Raw genomic sequence first — 15,937 nt, 5'->3', positions numbered from 1 at the left:
TTATAGCGACGGTAATCACAACTGAAAATTTACCTTTGCATCTGTTGACCAGGAAAAGCTTTTATTTTGCCTTGAAAAACCCCAAAACAACCAACCAACCAGATAAAAGGACTGACCCAAAGTAGCACTTGTAACGCCAGAGCCCCCCTCGCAATGACAGATATTACTACTTCTTAAGATTTACGCTTGGGCAACGGCACGATGCGAAGACAAACCCGAAACAACCCTAGAAACAACAGCCGAGGGTGACCGACCCGTCCGCATCACTCAGATCACCTGTACAGCAACTGAAAGCCACAAAGCAGCACCTTTTCTCAGGGAGAAAAACTTTCCCACCGAGGGAACGGCTGGCGGCGGCGGGGCCGGGACCGGGACCTGGGGTGGGTCGGTCGGGCCGGGGCCCCTTGGCCCCCGCAGCCGCCGGGGCGCGGGATGGCGGCTCGGCTCGTCCCTCTGAGCGTCCTTCCATGCGCTGCCACCTCGCGTCTTGAAAACCGGTAAAATACCCGAAAACATCAACACGCCTCCGGAGAGGGACCCGCATGCGGGCACCCACAGAGGATGCACCTGGCACCCGCCGGGGCGTTCCTGCGCGGAAACCGTAGCGGGGACCCGCAGCCGCTGGGAGCGGCGTGTGTGTCCCCCTCCCCGGGCGATGAGGACAGAGAGATTTCTACTGACCTTTCTGCTGCCGAAAGGACTGGATGGAGCCCGAGTGGTGAACCATCTTGGCGGACGGCAGCCTGCCAGCTGCCAGCCCGCCGGCTGCGGGGCGGCGGCAGCGGCGGGGGCGGGAACCCGGCGGCGCGGCCTCGCCCGCCCCGGCCCAGCTCGGCCCGCCCCGGCCCGGCCCGCAGTCCCCGGCGCCGCCGTTGCTTTGGTAACGGGAAGACCGGCCCGACCCGCCGCGCAGCGGAGGCCGAGGGAATGGCGCCGGCAGCAGCCCGGCGGGGAGAGGCGCTAATGCGGGGCTGCGAGGGGCGGGGTCGGAGCCGGCGGCTTCCCCCAACCGCCGGGGAATGGGAATTCGGTCAGCCCCGGCCGCCCTCAGTGCTGCCGCAGAGCGGGGACCGGCGGGGTCTGCGACCGCCCCTCGGGCGGGAAAGTCTCTGAGGCGGAGAGCGGGCCCGAGCCCAGCCTCGCCCAAAAACCCGTCATCGGGCTGGTTTTGTTGTTCCTGTGGCCTTCCTGTAACCCTTGTCTCTCTTTAGAAGACATCAGGTGTTACTGGTGAGCTACTGGTGAGACCTGCTCAAAGGAGCTCTGCAGAGAGGGACCTGCTGGACGTCAAGTTGACCATGAGGCAGCAGCGTGTCCTTGTGGCCAAGGAGGCCAATGGTCTCCTGGGGTGCATTGAAAAGAGTGTGGCCAGCTGGTCAAAGGAGGTCATACTCCCCCTCTGCTCTGCCCTGGTGAGTCCACATCTGGAGTATTGTATCCAGTTCTGGGCTCTCCAGTTCAAGAAAGACAAGGAACTGATGGAGAGAGTGCAGCGGAGGGCTACCAAGGTGATTAGGGGACTGGAACATCTCTCTTACAAAGAAAGGCTGAGGAACTTGGGTCTTTTCAGTCTACATAAAAAGACAACTGAGGGGGGATCTTATCAATGTTTATCAATACCTAACGGGTGGGTGTCAAGAGGATGGCGCCAGACTCTTTTCAATGGTGCCCAGCAACAGAACAATCATAGAATCATAGAATTTTCATGGTTGGAAAGGACCTTTGAGATCATCGAGTCCAACCATACACACACCAAAAAAAAAAAAAAAAAACCCAAAAAAACCCGACAACAAACAACCTACAATCTCTGCCACTAGAGCATGCCCTGAAGTGCCACATCTAGACGTTTCTTAAACACCTCTAGGGACGGTGACTCAACCCCCTCCTTGGGCAGGCTGTCCCAGTGCCTGACCACTCTTTCAGTAAAGTAATTCTTCCTAATATCTAACCTAAACCTCCCCTGCCGCAACTTCAGGCCAAGGGGCAACAAGCACAAACTGGAACACTGGAAATTCCATCTCAACATGAGTAAAAACTTCTTTCCTTTGAGGGTGGCAGAGCCCTGGGACAGGCTGCCCAGGGAGATGGTGGTGTCTCCAACTCTGGAGACATTCCAAACCCACCTGGACGCGTTCCTGTGCCACCTGCTCTAAGTGAACTTGCATTGGCAGGGGAGTTGGACTAGGTGATCTCCGAAGGTCTCTTCCAACTCCTGACATTCTGTGATTGTTAAGGGAAGCTAAGTATAAATTGCACCTCCTCTAATGTAGTAACAGACGCGTTTACACTGAGGCACTGTGAGTTTGGTTTGTATGTCAGCCCCTCCATCCCCGTCATCGCACCATAAACCTGTGTTGCATCACCAGCCTTTTTTTCATATATGTTATAAAATTTACTGTCTTAATCTTACTGGAGATGGCTTTTTACAAAAAGACACTGAATTGCACATTCAAGGCCTGATGTGGCCCATTTCTATGCTATTTGTGTTATAATTTCCCCTTTGTCCACAGTGTATGCCAAGAGGCTCATTCCAGATGATACAAGAGTCAAATTTATGAGGCTTTAATATCTTTCCCTGTCTCCCTCTGCTGGCGTTATTCTCTCTGGATTCTGAGTAAATTTCACAATAGTATCATTCAACTCCTGTAAAATGTTTGGGGTTTAATTTTTCTACCACGATTACCTCTTTTTCTGATCCTCCTAAATTCAGTCAGTCCATTATTCCAGCTTGCATCTAGAGTATCTACCTCCTCTTCTCCATTTAGGGATACACACATTATTTACTTGACAGGAGTTAATTAAATCACTTATTTCAACATCTGCAGCTCCTTCAAAGTGTGGGGCTCCATTTGTGTGCTAAAAGATATACTAGAGATTTCCTCCGATATTAAAGCAAAGCTAGAACTTTCCCATAGTTGACTGGGGCTTGTAGTATACCATCTGCTTAAAAAATGACATGATTGCCACCCCTTACTACAGGCCTGTCTGTACTATAAAGTTGTACTACTCTGTCGATACCAGTTTAGTTAAACCACCATGATAGGTAAATATCTGGTTTTTTTAGTATAAGGATGTTTTTCCACTATGAAAAAAATACTGAAAAGCCATATATAAAACCAATACATCCGCACAAGGGCTCTTATAGTTAGATAGATAAAATAAAAACTGCATCCTAACCAGGGAGGTTTTCTCCAGCACTTCTTTCTAGAGTATACCAGACATTGCTTTTATGTAACGCATAGCTGACACATCCAACTGTTACCATAAGGGAAAAAAATAACCTTACCTCCTCAGGATAGCTGACCAAATTTTGTTTTTGTTGGGAACACTTGCAGAAGGTTTGTTGTCAGTTAGTTTAGGAAAAGATGCAGAAGCTATGGTGGTGCAAAGACATTATCCTACTCATTTGTCAGTCTCTGGGAGCTTTCTGCACACTGAAGGTAATAATGAGGCATTCCTCTGCACTCCAGCAATTTCAGGAAAACTGCTGGGAACAGCTCTTTCCCGCTGAGAGACAGCACTATAGATGTTCCATGGCAGAATAAGGCAAGTGGAGACCAGCCAGGCTGGCTCTTGTTGATCAACAAATGCTGGAAAACAAGGAGCAAGCCAAAAGAAGAGGTAGCATCAAGTCCTTATTTACCTTCAAGCTTTAATGTAGATGTTAGAATGGACAAGTAGCAATTAAAACCAAAATCTATACCCAGCAACTGGGAGTCACCAGAGGAAAAAAAAAAAGTATAATTCAAACTATAAACTTAGTAGTTAATAATCATATGTAGTCCGCAAACAGCAAGTGTAGTTCTTTCTGTAATGGTCTAAACCTTTGTAAGGTTCTAGGCCCCAGCTATTTCTCCGAGTGACCTTGACTGACACCTTTGACTTGCAGGTGAAGTAGAAGAGCAGCATACGTTATGTTCCCTTCCTTACCAGAGGAAAACAAGAGGGCCGTTATCTGTTCTCTTATGATAATAATCTACAAAATGCAGAGGGGAAGAAAAGGTGCCGGTAAGTAAAATTACAGCCTAAAGAGGTTATCTCACAAACTCTTGGAAAAGAGGCTGTCAGCTGGCTGGGACTCAGCGCCATCCATCTAATTTGTCATCCACAGTCCTCCGTGGAGAGTTAACAGGACTGAATTCAAATAGATTTATCCAACTGTGTTAGTGCACAGAACGATGGGGAGAGAAAGCCAGGCTAAGGCAGTGCTCAGAAACACAGCAGAAGAATTAAATTCTGAGGAAATAAATTACTTATTTTTCTACTAGTTTCTTAATAATAGAGCTCTATTTTTAGCAGTAGATAGCACATACACACGAAACTACAGATATGACAGCTGGGAGTAAGGTCTGCAAAGAGAAGAAAAATATCTCTACAAAGGTGTTTTAAAATTAAATCCTTCACACTGTTGCCTGACTAAGCTTGATAATTGCAAAATATGATAATATGAGAAGCTGGAAAGATAATTATTTGGTAAATAAGGAGAGATTGGTCCAGTTTAATGGTATTTTTAGAGTGCAGACAACAGAACAATTACTAATCGATGGCTAAGATATGTAGGAAATGCGTACATTCTTAAGCTTCATATGCACAAACTACCTTGGCCCTGAAGCTCATTAAAATAAAAATCTACCCTCGCATTCACTGGCTAGCGAATACTCCAGCTTTTGAAATCATTAGTTATATTAAGCCAAGTCTCACATTATATCTCAGTAATATTTTGTAAACAGATCAAAATTCTGGATTTAGTGAAGAGATCAGGATCAAACAGAACTACACTTAAACCTTGTAACTCTACAAGGCAACAGAACCAAAATCATGACTCAAAAGGTTAAGGTTGATGTGCTCGCACATCTGACTGAGTTTTTCCTCAGGTTTGAGGTATTCAGTTTTGACATTAAGATTAACTCTGTTTTACAGACAGACAGGCCTTTTTCATGAAATAGAGTCTTTGTCAGGAGAGATTAGAAAGTAACATTTGTTATTTTGGTCTCGCTTCATCATAATATGTGTAGTTCTATGCATATCTGTATTACTTGGGATCTGTAAAAATTTTGCCTGATAAGAGCAGGAAGACCGAGTCTCCAGATTTACTTTCTATCAGGAAGCTGTTTTGCTAGTAAAACAGGCTATGAGAGAGATATGCTTTAAATTAAATTTTATAATTCCATAGTGCTTTTCAGAAAGTCACAGGAAATAGAACCTTAAATTAAAACCTAATTATCCTGTGATAAGTGGCGTATGACAATTATTTCCTTAAGAAATACAGCCATCGCAAAAGTTAATTATAGCCAGCTGTTAACTATCGCCCAGAAAGAAAGCTAAACTTAGTCCAAAAGAAACTCATGAGGTTCAGTGAGTGCAAAATTGCGCACCTGGAAAAACCCCATACATCAATTCAGGCTGAGCAGCACCTCTGATGGGAAGGACCTGAAGGTTATGGGAAACACCAGCTTGAATACCAGCCAGCTGCGCCCTTGCATCACAAATAAGGCAAACCTTAGAAGAAATGTAGCCAGCAGATCAAAGGGTTATTAATCCTCTTGACTTGGCATGACTGTAGCTGCACTTGCAATATAGTGTCTTGCTTTCCTGCTTCACATCCTTTCAATTCAGGAAAGGCATTAAAGGACTGCAGAAAGTCTGTAAAAAGGGCTACCCTGGATGGTAAGGGGTCTACAATATATAAACTGTGAGAAGTTGAAAAAACTGGGTTTATTTAATGTGAAAAATAAACCACAGAGTTCTATCAGCCTACAATAACTTGGAAGTCACTTGCAAAGATGACAGTACAAAGATGACCTGGATTAGTGACAACAGCCACACATTATGGCATGTGAGATTCAGACTGAACACTAGGAATAAATTTTTACAGCGTTGGTAATGCACCGTCAGAACAGGTTACCCACAAAGTAGTGAAATATCTATCCTTGAAGGTTTTCAAAATTTACTTCAACCAAGCTATGTCTGACGCCGTTTGGTGACGGCAGCGGTGACGGCAGCTTCAGAATAGGAGGTTGGATTAGATGAACTTCAATGTTTATTATAGAGGATGCAATAAAAAGCAAATGCAAGGGAGCTGGAACCAGACTAATTCAAACCAGGAGGCAGACACACAATTTTGAATTGTTATTAAAACAAACTATAAAGTTATGTTATTTTTTTCATATCTGTAATGAAGGATTTTATTGAATATATGCTTATGCAGCTCATCAAAGTGCAGAATAGCAAGATAATATTAAATGGCCTATACTATAAATTCAAAATAAAATGTCCCTTCTCAAACATACGAATTTCTAAAATTCTTGCAAAGTACAATTTCTAAACAATTTGCAAGAAGATTTTGGGGATCAGGGTGATTCTTTAGTGTAAAATGTTGTTTGAGCAGGGGCATTAAATGTTTACAGCAGCACCCAAAATCATTGATTTTTTAATCAATTTTTATGTAATACATTTAAATAGTATGAAAAATTAATGTTCACAGAATTGTTGAGCCCATCTCTTTCAAGGAGGGCAGCTCTGCAATGCAAAATGATCTTGTTCAATATTTGCAGTAAAATTGTTTGCGAATGTTCTGATCTTACTGAAAACAATGGGAATTTTGCCATAGACCCTGGGATGATGGGGAGGCCCTTCATTAGCTCTGATAAGGCTGTCGGGCACTATGGAGAAGGTCTAGAAAGCTGATTACGGAGCATGCTAAATTGTGTAGTAGATGAATTTAAAAATTGAACATTTCTATAAAGTTTTTACTTTGTATTGCTAAGACACTAACCCTTGAAATCTCACTGATTTCCATATTTTAATATTTCATTTCTATGGTAATTTAAGAGAAGTCTTCTCTCTGTCTAGATAGAATTTTCTTATATCCATGGAATTGACTGTATTTTCTGACTAATGTAAAGTGTTTGGGCCTTGATTCTGTAGCTCACTGTAATTGCATTGCTTTTAAGCTTATGTTTTATAGATTCATGTTTATATCCTAATAATTTCCCTGAATACAGTTACTTTTCCAGTTCTGGCCTTAATTTATCCAGCTAACATGAGGAACAGAAAGAAACTTACAGTTGGTATGTTAAAGAAAATTTAATTTCCCTCAGCAAAGCAGCTCCATTTTGTTCTAGAATATTTGGGTCAAAATGCCAAGCCAGAATTCTAAGGAGTTCGGCATTCTTGTGGCTGGTGTACACTGGAACAGACCTATACAGAAGTGAAAAGATGGTGAAATGTCGGTTTGCTAAAAAATCCTTCTATAATATTGCAAAGAGATTATAAAGAAAGCACTAGTGTCAAGAAGCAGGTGAAGAGGGAAAAACAGAATTATAATAGCAGCATGCAATATTCATGTCTATCCAAATTTCCCAGGTAGGCAACCTTCTATAAAGTCATATTTTTCTTTTCTATTGTAAGTCGCAGTTTTCTTATTTCGCATTTATCTGAAGCAAAAAGCAAGAAAGATTATTGTTAACCAACTCGGCAGTACCAGCTACCAAACTGCTGCAAAATAATTCTATTTCTGATTAGCAGCCTAATATGCCAAGTAAAGAAGAAAATAATCAGATAGACAGAAAAAAAGATCACTATCAATAATGAAGTTATCTGTCATATAATTTCTGTTTCCACTGTATAAACCTATTCTGCAAACCTGTGCCTCTTTTCTTTAGTGCCACGTGCCCAACACAGGAGCCTCAAGAGCGACAGCAGTAGAAACTCTTAGAAACGACATTAATATAGTCCTTAGCTGTATAGTCTAAATTTCCAGTAAAAAAAAACAAACAAACAACCCCCAAACTCTACAGTTATCCTTTTGGCATTTCTTCCTAGATTTACTATTGTTCCCTGGGTCTCCAGCTCCTCGGTTTAGAGATTAACCCTCTATTATTGCTTAGGGCATTTCTGACAGCCAAGTCTTTCACCACCTCCAAGCTAGTTCTGTTTAGAACTTCTTAATTCTTACTATTTGGGTTTCTTTGGCCGCATAACCTGCTCTTTTTCCCAACTACACTTTTTTGCCCTCTCTCCCCCAAAAAGCCAAGAAAAGGTACCTTATGAACTATTAAAAGGCGGAACAGGGGACAAACGAACGCAGTTTATGAGCATGGCCAGCCACTCGGCATGTAAAACCTCTACCTGCAAGTCATTTGGCTATTCCCACTCACGTCAAGATGGAAAGAGTAAGACAACGGTACATGAGCTTGACTTGTTACCTGCACACAAGGGAGAAGTGACATTGATTGATATCATTCATTCAGGAAAGACAGTCTTTCCTGATATACGTTCCAGAACTCAGAACAGCAAAGTCCAAGTCCACAGCTGAAAGTTCAAGGATTTCAGTAATACAAACGAAATGGTTCAACTAAAACAGGATAGCCTCTTGACAGCAGCTGGCACCGTAATGTAATGTCACTGCATAGCAATATCAGACTTTTTCCTTTCCAACTTGTGTAAAACACTGACATTCAGGTGTGGTAATCTTACCCTTAAATTTATCTCACAGCATGCCTGCATTCCTTGTCAGCCAAACTGCCATCATCCAAAGCAAAAGGAACTACTGAGAATTTCTTCAAAGATGGCTATTTCTTCACTGCAGCATCATCAATGAAATCGTAACAGGGTGTTTCAATTAGCATCTTCTCAGAAATTTCTCACTTCAGCATCATGCTCGCATGCAGCTTTGGCCTTTTTTCCTGTTGCATGACTAGACTCCTCCATGGCTGCATAACCCCATGTCGGGTACTGTGTCCTCATTCCAGCTCGCCACTAGAACTTCGGCATGTATTTTCTCTGACAGCGACATCTGAGAGTGGATCGATGCCAAACGTGTGAGCTGCAAGCCCACACGCGTATTTACCATGCATCAATCACCTCCCCATCATTTTGGAAGAAACATACTGAGGTGGGCTGTCCTATCCCATCCCACAGACTTCTGCATTCCATCACCACAGCTCTTGCCTGCTCGGCTATACCAGGTGAACTCCCACAAGACTCATAGGCAACGTTTTGCAGGGGAATTAGCACGGTGCCATCTGGCCTAGCAATCCTATATTCTGACCCGGGGAGAACGATACTATTAAACAAGAAGAAGATACGCAATAATAACATTGCAGATGCTTTTTTATAAAATTGATCTCTCTGAGCGTCCTTAACTTCACATCCAAATGCAATGATATGGGCTTTTTTATTATAGGGCAGAAGTTGAGTGATTTCTTCAATTACTGAGTATTTTATGTAGATTTTCAAAGGACCTAAGATTGACGGAAAAGTGGGGTGAGATTTTCAAACGTAATACATTTGTGATCACATGTTGCTTTTAATTTGATCACAGTTCATCAACACCTCTGAAAATTTCAAATAATAAAAAAGGCTTATGTATTTCTGTTTTAAAGAGTCATAATGAAAAAATGTTCCAGAATTTAAATACTGTGTTGTTGAATTTGCAAGCCAGAAAATCACAGTAATGCCGAATTGCATGATACCTGAGGAAAAATTAGACGTCAGGAAGTGGGTGATGGCAGAGGAACACTTTCCTTGTCTACAAACGCCACACTAATTGCATGGCACCGACATGGGCCCCATAAGAGCTACAAGGAATCAAATCAAATCCGCTGTGAATGTTCTCAACGATTTATTTCAAGAGATACCTAGATTACACTTTGTTCCTATACACACACAGGTAGTCTATTAGTGTGTTAAAACATGGTTTACCCTCAGAAGATATATTAATTTCTATGCCTCTTACATGAGCCAAGTGAACTCGCTACAGACGGGATATTTGTACACTACTCGTATCCTGGACAAACAGTAATTACATGCCAAATGCTGTAAAAAGAGTAATCTCTTGGAACGTGCAGTATGTACTGTTAAAGAAAAATAAACAAGAGTATGAATGCTGAGGCTTGTGGACTACTCACCAGACACACCTGCAAAACCAGAACGTAAAACAGAATTAACCAAATAAACAGATTTCTTTTGATTTTTTCCTCCTCCTCCCCCTTTCCCAATTTAAATTCTTCTTTTCAGTTTCAGGCAGTGTTGTATTTGCCTAGCCTTCTGATCCTGAATCTTTTGCATTTAAAAGATGTCATACTTTGAAAAAATGAGTTGTATGTGGCCACAGGAACAATAGAAAAATGCAGTCAGTTTCATATACCTTTAGGTATAATTTTCTAAGATATTACAGGGAAATGAAGGTTTTCTTCACTGAAGAGGGCATTTCTAGCTTAACTTTCTCTTTTTTCCTCTTCCTTTAAATGGAAATTGGAGAAGTTGAGAAAGCGTGCAAGTATCAGTGCAAAGGATAATCTTTTTTTTTCCTGAGAGAGAAATGACATTTTTCTTTTAGCTTTTGGAGTAGATGGAAGGTCATAGAGCATTTTTAACAGTATTTTCTTTAGACAAAGCAAATAGTAAGCAAATAGTTTGTTCTGCCTCCCTTCCTCTCACTTTTTCCCTATGAGGCATCCATGCAAGATGCGTGACGTACTTTCATTCCACTGTGGGGTGAGAACATGAAGGATTACGTGCAGGTACCATCTATATGTCCCTCTATATATGCAGGCTTTATACAGGATGTAAAGTAGGAAAGGCATTCCTGCAGGCTCCTGGGGGGTGGGTAAGGGGACCAGCTTGCAGCCAGGGGAAAAGGGACTTTCCAATTCCGACTGGCTTCAACAGAGAAGTAGGGATAACGGATGCTTTTTCCCAAACCCGCTTTCTACAGTTTGGATTGCTAAACCTATTGGGAAATTTGTTACTATATTGTTTTATAGTTACAAGGTTTTGGGGTGGGATTGGGCTGACGGAGAAGCGTAAGAGTGCCTAAGAGGTTTGGAGCTCAAGATTAGGTTGAAAGTTCATAAAGCTTTTGTCTTCACTTCATTAGGAACGGTTAAGTCTCTTCATTCCATTTAACAAAAATGACAGTATTAGAATTATAAATAGAGCTACTGAATAGCTGAGTCTATCATCTGTTTAAATTCAGGCCGAGTTTTCCATCTTGCTTTATCCTACTAGCTAATTCGTTTAGCCCTGCAGGCCTGAATTAACAGAAAGCTGGAAGCACTATATATAGTTATCTTAGATTTAAGTATAACAGGTTATTTACCTTTAAATTGGTAGGACAATTTGAGACTGTATTTCCAAATCCATTTTTAAAAGGCTTTCATGTGAAATAAATTTAACAGCTATTCTATACCTGATTCTAAACAACCTGGAAAAGGGCTGATTATTTTCAGTCAAAGTGGAATCGCACACTATGGAATTGCATTTCTTTTACTTAATAAGTTGGTTGTAAATTAAGGTAATAATGGTGTATGCACAGACACAGCTTTGCATGTCTGCTTTTTCTGTTTGTATTAAGTAGGATTCTAGCCATTCAAAATCTGTAGAAATAGAAATGTTTTTGTAATGCAAGTATTCCTGATTATTGTGTTAATGTAGAACTATACTGATTAATTACACAATGCTTCATTGTTTTTAGGAAGTTATCCGTCCTAGTTACTCTGAAAATGTATTCTCGTAAATGAAAAGCTTTTTTTTTAAATGCTCATCCGTAAAGCAGTAGCAGTTTTGATCTCTCAGTTTATTTGCATGCATTTGATTTACTCAAAAACATATACTTGGTACTGCACGAAGAGACACTGTAATCACTTCTATTTTCAGGATCGTCACCAAAAGGAAACAGAAAAAAAAATAAATCAGTACATACCTAATTCTTGCTTGTATATAGCGTTTTGATTTCACATGCTCTAAAGTGCTACGTCCCAACAGCCTGCTCAGCGGTGTTCAGCTGCTTGTAGTGCTCGCTGGGGGAGTGTCGCTCCTGACTATTACTGCTGCAGAAGTAACTGCCTGACTGTACTGTATCTTATTCCAGCATCATTTAGAACTACACAGATGAAGTAGGCTGTCAAGAGCAGAAAAATCTTTCTCAGTCTCCATGCACCCGAGGCAAAATCCGCAAGTTGTTTTCACATACCCACTTTAACCGCTTGTTTTTAAAATGTATACAAAAGCTTTGCACTTGAAATCAGATAGATACCATTTCCCTCTGCGAACTGAAAACAAGAGCTACGGAGTACTTTTGTGTGTTGTTGTCCAAATGCGAGGACTGCAGTTTCTCAAGATGAAAATGCCCGTTCACCTCAAGCCTGTCACATGCTTCTTGTTTCACTGTTTATCTCAAAAGCATGTACTGTCAGTGCTGCAGAACTTGGCGCCTTTATGATGTGCGCTCAGAGCTTTAAGAACAGTGGCAAAACATTTGTTTCAAATGATTATTAAAGCATTCTTCTCGCCTTTATTCCTTTAGAAGTGTAAAGAAATCCTGTTCCAGTAAGATTGTGTAAGTTGCAAACAGACGCTGTGTCACTTGAACCGGATCCTTTGGTTCCCCAAAGCACTGTAGAAGGATACTCAAGGATAAGTCCCCAATACAGCGTGTGGAGAGGAGAAGAGGATAACCTGGGAAATGTACCACGTCCCCCCAGCCCGCATGGGAAAAGCCACTATCAGCCATTCTACCATCTATTTTAAGCTTCAGAGAAGCAGCATCAAATTTTTAATTACTTCAAGGAAAATATTTTGCCAGATCACTGGCAAAACCTGATTTTCTAGCTCACTTAAGGCGTGTAAACTGGCATGACTGAAGCAAGGCGTGCTGGAACCTAAAAAGACTAATGGTGAGATGCTTATGGAGAGGAAGCATGATCACTACTTATCGAGTATTTTAAGAGAGGTAAGGCTCATTATTAGCAGTTTTAGCTTTAAACAAATAGTCAGACCAGCTACCCCCAGGGTGTTCAGCTTCTTGGGCTGGAAGATAAGAATGGAGAACAGGACAACCCCCCTGTAATCCAGGAGGAAGTAGTTAATGATTTGCTTATGCACCTGGACACGCATAAGTCTATGGGGCCGGACGGGATTCACCCAAAGGTTCTCAGGGAGCTGGCAGGAGAGCTCACCAAGCCTCTCTCCATTATCTATCAACAATCCTGGTCAACAGGAGAGGTGCCGGATGACTGGAGGGTGGCCAGTGTGATGCCCATCTACAAGAAGGGCCGGAAGGAGGATCCCGGAAACTACAGGCCTGTCAGCCTGACCTCTGTACCGGGAAAGATCATGGAGAGGATCATCCTGAGTGAGCTCTCAAGGCAAGTGCAGGGCAGCCAAGGGATCAGGGCCAGCCAGCATGGATTTATGAAAGGGAGGTCCTGCCTGACCAACTTGATCTCCTTCTATGACCGTGTGACCTGCTTTCTCGATGAGGGGAAGGCTGTGGATGTTGTCTACCTGGACTTTGGTAAGGCCTTCGACACCGTCCCCCACGGCATTCTCCTGGAGAAACTGGAGAATCATGGCATAGACAAGTGTACCCTCCGCTGGATAAAAAACTGGCTGGATGGCCGTGCCCAGCGAGTTGTGATTAATGGAGCAAAATCTGGTTGGCGGCCGGCCATCAGTGGTGTCCCTCGGGGCTCAGTTTTGGGGCCAGTCTTGTTCAATATCTTTATTGATGATCTAGACAAGGGGATTGAATGCACCCTCAGTAAGTTTGCAGATGACACCAAACTAGGTGGGAGTGTTGATCTGCTTGAGGGTAGGAAGGCTCTGCAGAGGGATCTAGACAGGTTGGATCGATGGGCCAAGGCCAATGGGATGAGGTTTAATAAGGCCAAGTGCCGGGTCCTGCATTTCGGTCACAACAACCCCAAGCAACACTACAGGCTTGGGGCTGAGTGGCTCAAAAGCTGCCCAGCAGAAAAGGACCTGGGAGTGTTAGTGGACAGCCAGCTTAACATGAGCCAGCAGTGTGCCCAGGTGGCCAAGAAGACCAATAGCATCCTGGCTTGTATCAGGAATAGCATGGCCAGCAGGAGTAGGGAAGTCATCGTGCCTCTGTACTTGGCAGTGGTGAGGCCTCACCTTGAGTACTGTGTTCAGTTTTGGGCCCCTCACTACAGGGAAGACATTGAAGTGCTGGAGCATGTCCAGAGGAGAGCCACCAAGCTGGTGAGGGGTCTGGAGAACAAGTCCTATGAGGAGAGGCTGAGGGAGCTGGGCATGTTTAGTTTGGAGAAGAGGAGGCTGAGGGGAGACCTCACTGCCCTCTACAACTACCTGAAAGGAAACTGTAGAGAGGCAGGGGTTGGCCTCTTCTCCCAAGGGAATAACGACAGGACCAGAGGAAATGGTATGAAGCTGCGGCAAGGGAGATTTAGATTAGATATTAGGAAGAATTACTTTACTGAAAGAGTGGTCAGGCACTGGAACAGCCTGCCCAGGGAGGTGGTGGAGTCACCATCCCTGGAGGTATTTAAGAAACGTGTAGACATGGCTCTTCAGGGCATGCTCTAGTGCCCAAGATTATTGGTTTGCGGTGGGGTGTTGTGTGTGAGGTTGTGGAGTTTAGTAGGTGGGTGGTTTTTTTTTTTTTTTTTTTTTTTAATGTGGTTGGACTCAATGATCTCAGAGGTCCCTTCCAACCACTAAGATTCTGTGATCCCAAATGAAAAGCCCCATGTTTTTCCATGTTTCGGCTGTTAACTGTCTTACGAGTCAAACAGAGCTCAATTCAACATCAGGCGAGAATTTTACCTGAGAAACTTTATGGCTGCAAAAGCAGCAAATAACAGCTTAGCGGAATCCATGGGGTTCTGAAAACCATCAGCTTGGCTTGGCAAGGGTGGCTCAGGCTGCCTCTGCAAACTGTCAGCAAATCGAGCTCTGCTTGTCTGTATCCATATGTATACACCTATTTACACAAATATATACATACAAATATCCATATGCATATTTCTCACTACTTTTTTCAGGAAAGGAATCATGCTAACATAGCAGGCTTTAGCATCCTGTGCTAGGGAGTGCAGCGGGGGAGTGTGTAGGGGGTGAAGGTTCTTCTCAAAAGGCAGGTGGAGGTGAGGGAAGGAGAAAGGTGAAAAATCATCTTCAGAGCCCCCTGAAAGTCATAATTTTTTTTTTCCTGACCACTCTTTGCCAGTCTCCTCCAAGCATAACACTTTTTGAGTCATGCCATGGTAGTTGTGACAAAAACGTACTTTTTAAAATATGTATGCATATGTATCATTTATCTATATATATGTGTGTGTGTGTGTGCGCGTGCACGCGCATGAGATATTTGTCATCACTCCAAGTAATCATTCTGTTTATACTCCCTGGTGTTGTAACAGTAATGAGGAATGAAAGCCATGAATTTTGTGATCAGTAGTTGATTGGCAAAAGGCAGCAAAAAAGATGTCAAGAAAATATGTGAGCCTGGTACGCCACGTTGTTTCTGCTTTTTAGTGCACTGCGTCCTACCCAACAAATTTGTTGCCCTGTATTTATGGAACAGAGTTTATAACAGCATCCAGTGCCGTATTTTTCAAAGGTAAATGTAGCTTCTGAATAAAAAGATGGTTCCCATTGCGTGACTGGGTGTATTCGACAGAGATGCTTCCGAGTCACATACCGGTGCTGGAGCTATAAGGAGAAGGTTGCCAGGGCTGCTCCCTCAACCGCAGCCCCCACCTTACGTCTAAGGGCCCCCAGCAGCAGGGTGCGGGTGATTCGGCGCTGTGCGCCACAGGTCTGCACGCCAGGGTAAATAACCCCATCCCAACCAACAGTTGGAATAGGTTAATTGCCTATATTTTTTACTCATCTGCATATTCAATGAGTCACAGTAATAAAGGCTGAGAGCTTTATTTTTTTTTTTTTTTAATTCATTGATATTACCATTCAAAGTTATCCATAGCTATTTTTAGTTGTATTTGCATTGTAACAGTGACATCCACTGGCCAATGTAAATAGCACCCGGTTATCTTCTGCTGAATAGGACTTAGTTATTAAACTAATAGGGACTTTAAATACCTAAACAAATTTATTTCGGATTAAATTAAATAAAACTGACTGTTCATCATCCAGGGAAACGTGGAAT

General features: G+C 42.8%; 1 protein-coding gene across 3 annotated transcripts in view; it reads right to left on the bottom strand.

The window, feature by feature from the left end:
* The window catches only part of ANO3 (anoctamin 3), a 210,878-nt gene that overhangs the window by 140,544 nt on the left and 54,397 nt on the right, over window positions 1–15,937 (bottom strand). The window contains exon 1 of one of the 3 annotated variants that reach the window (XM_054200151.1): window positions 682–758. The exons of the other annotated variants lie outside the window; for them this stretch is intronic. Coding sequence (XP_054056126.1) covers window positions 682–727 — 46 coding nt within the window. The 5' untranslated portion in view covers window positions 728–758. Of the gene's footprint in view, window positions 1–681; window positions 759–15,937 lie in introns of those variants that run through there. 3 annotated transcript variants of the gene reach the window in all.

Source organism: Rissa tridactyla, chromosome 4 (genome assembly GCF_028500815.1).
Source record: "Rissa tridactyla isolate bRisTri1 chromosome 4, bRisTri1.patW.cur.20221130, whole genome shotgun sequence".
Taxonomy (NCBI): domain Eukaryota; kingdom Metazoa; phylum Chordata; class Aves; order Charadriiformes; family Laridae; genus Rissa; species Rissa tridactyla.
This window is presented reverse-complemented; position numbering and strand designations above follow the sequence as displayed.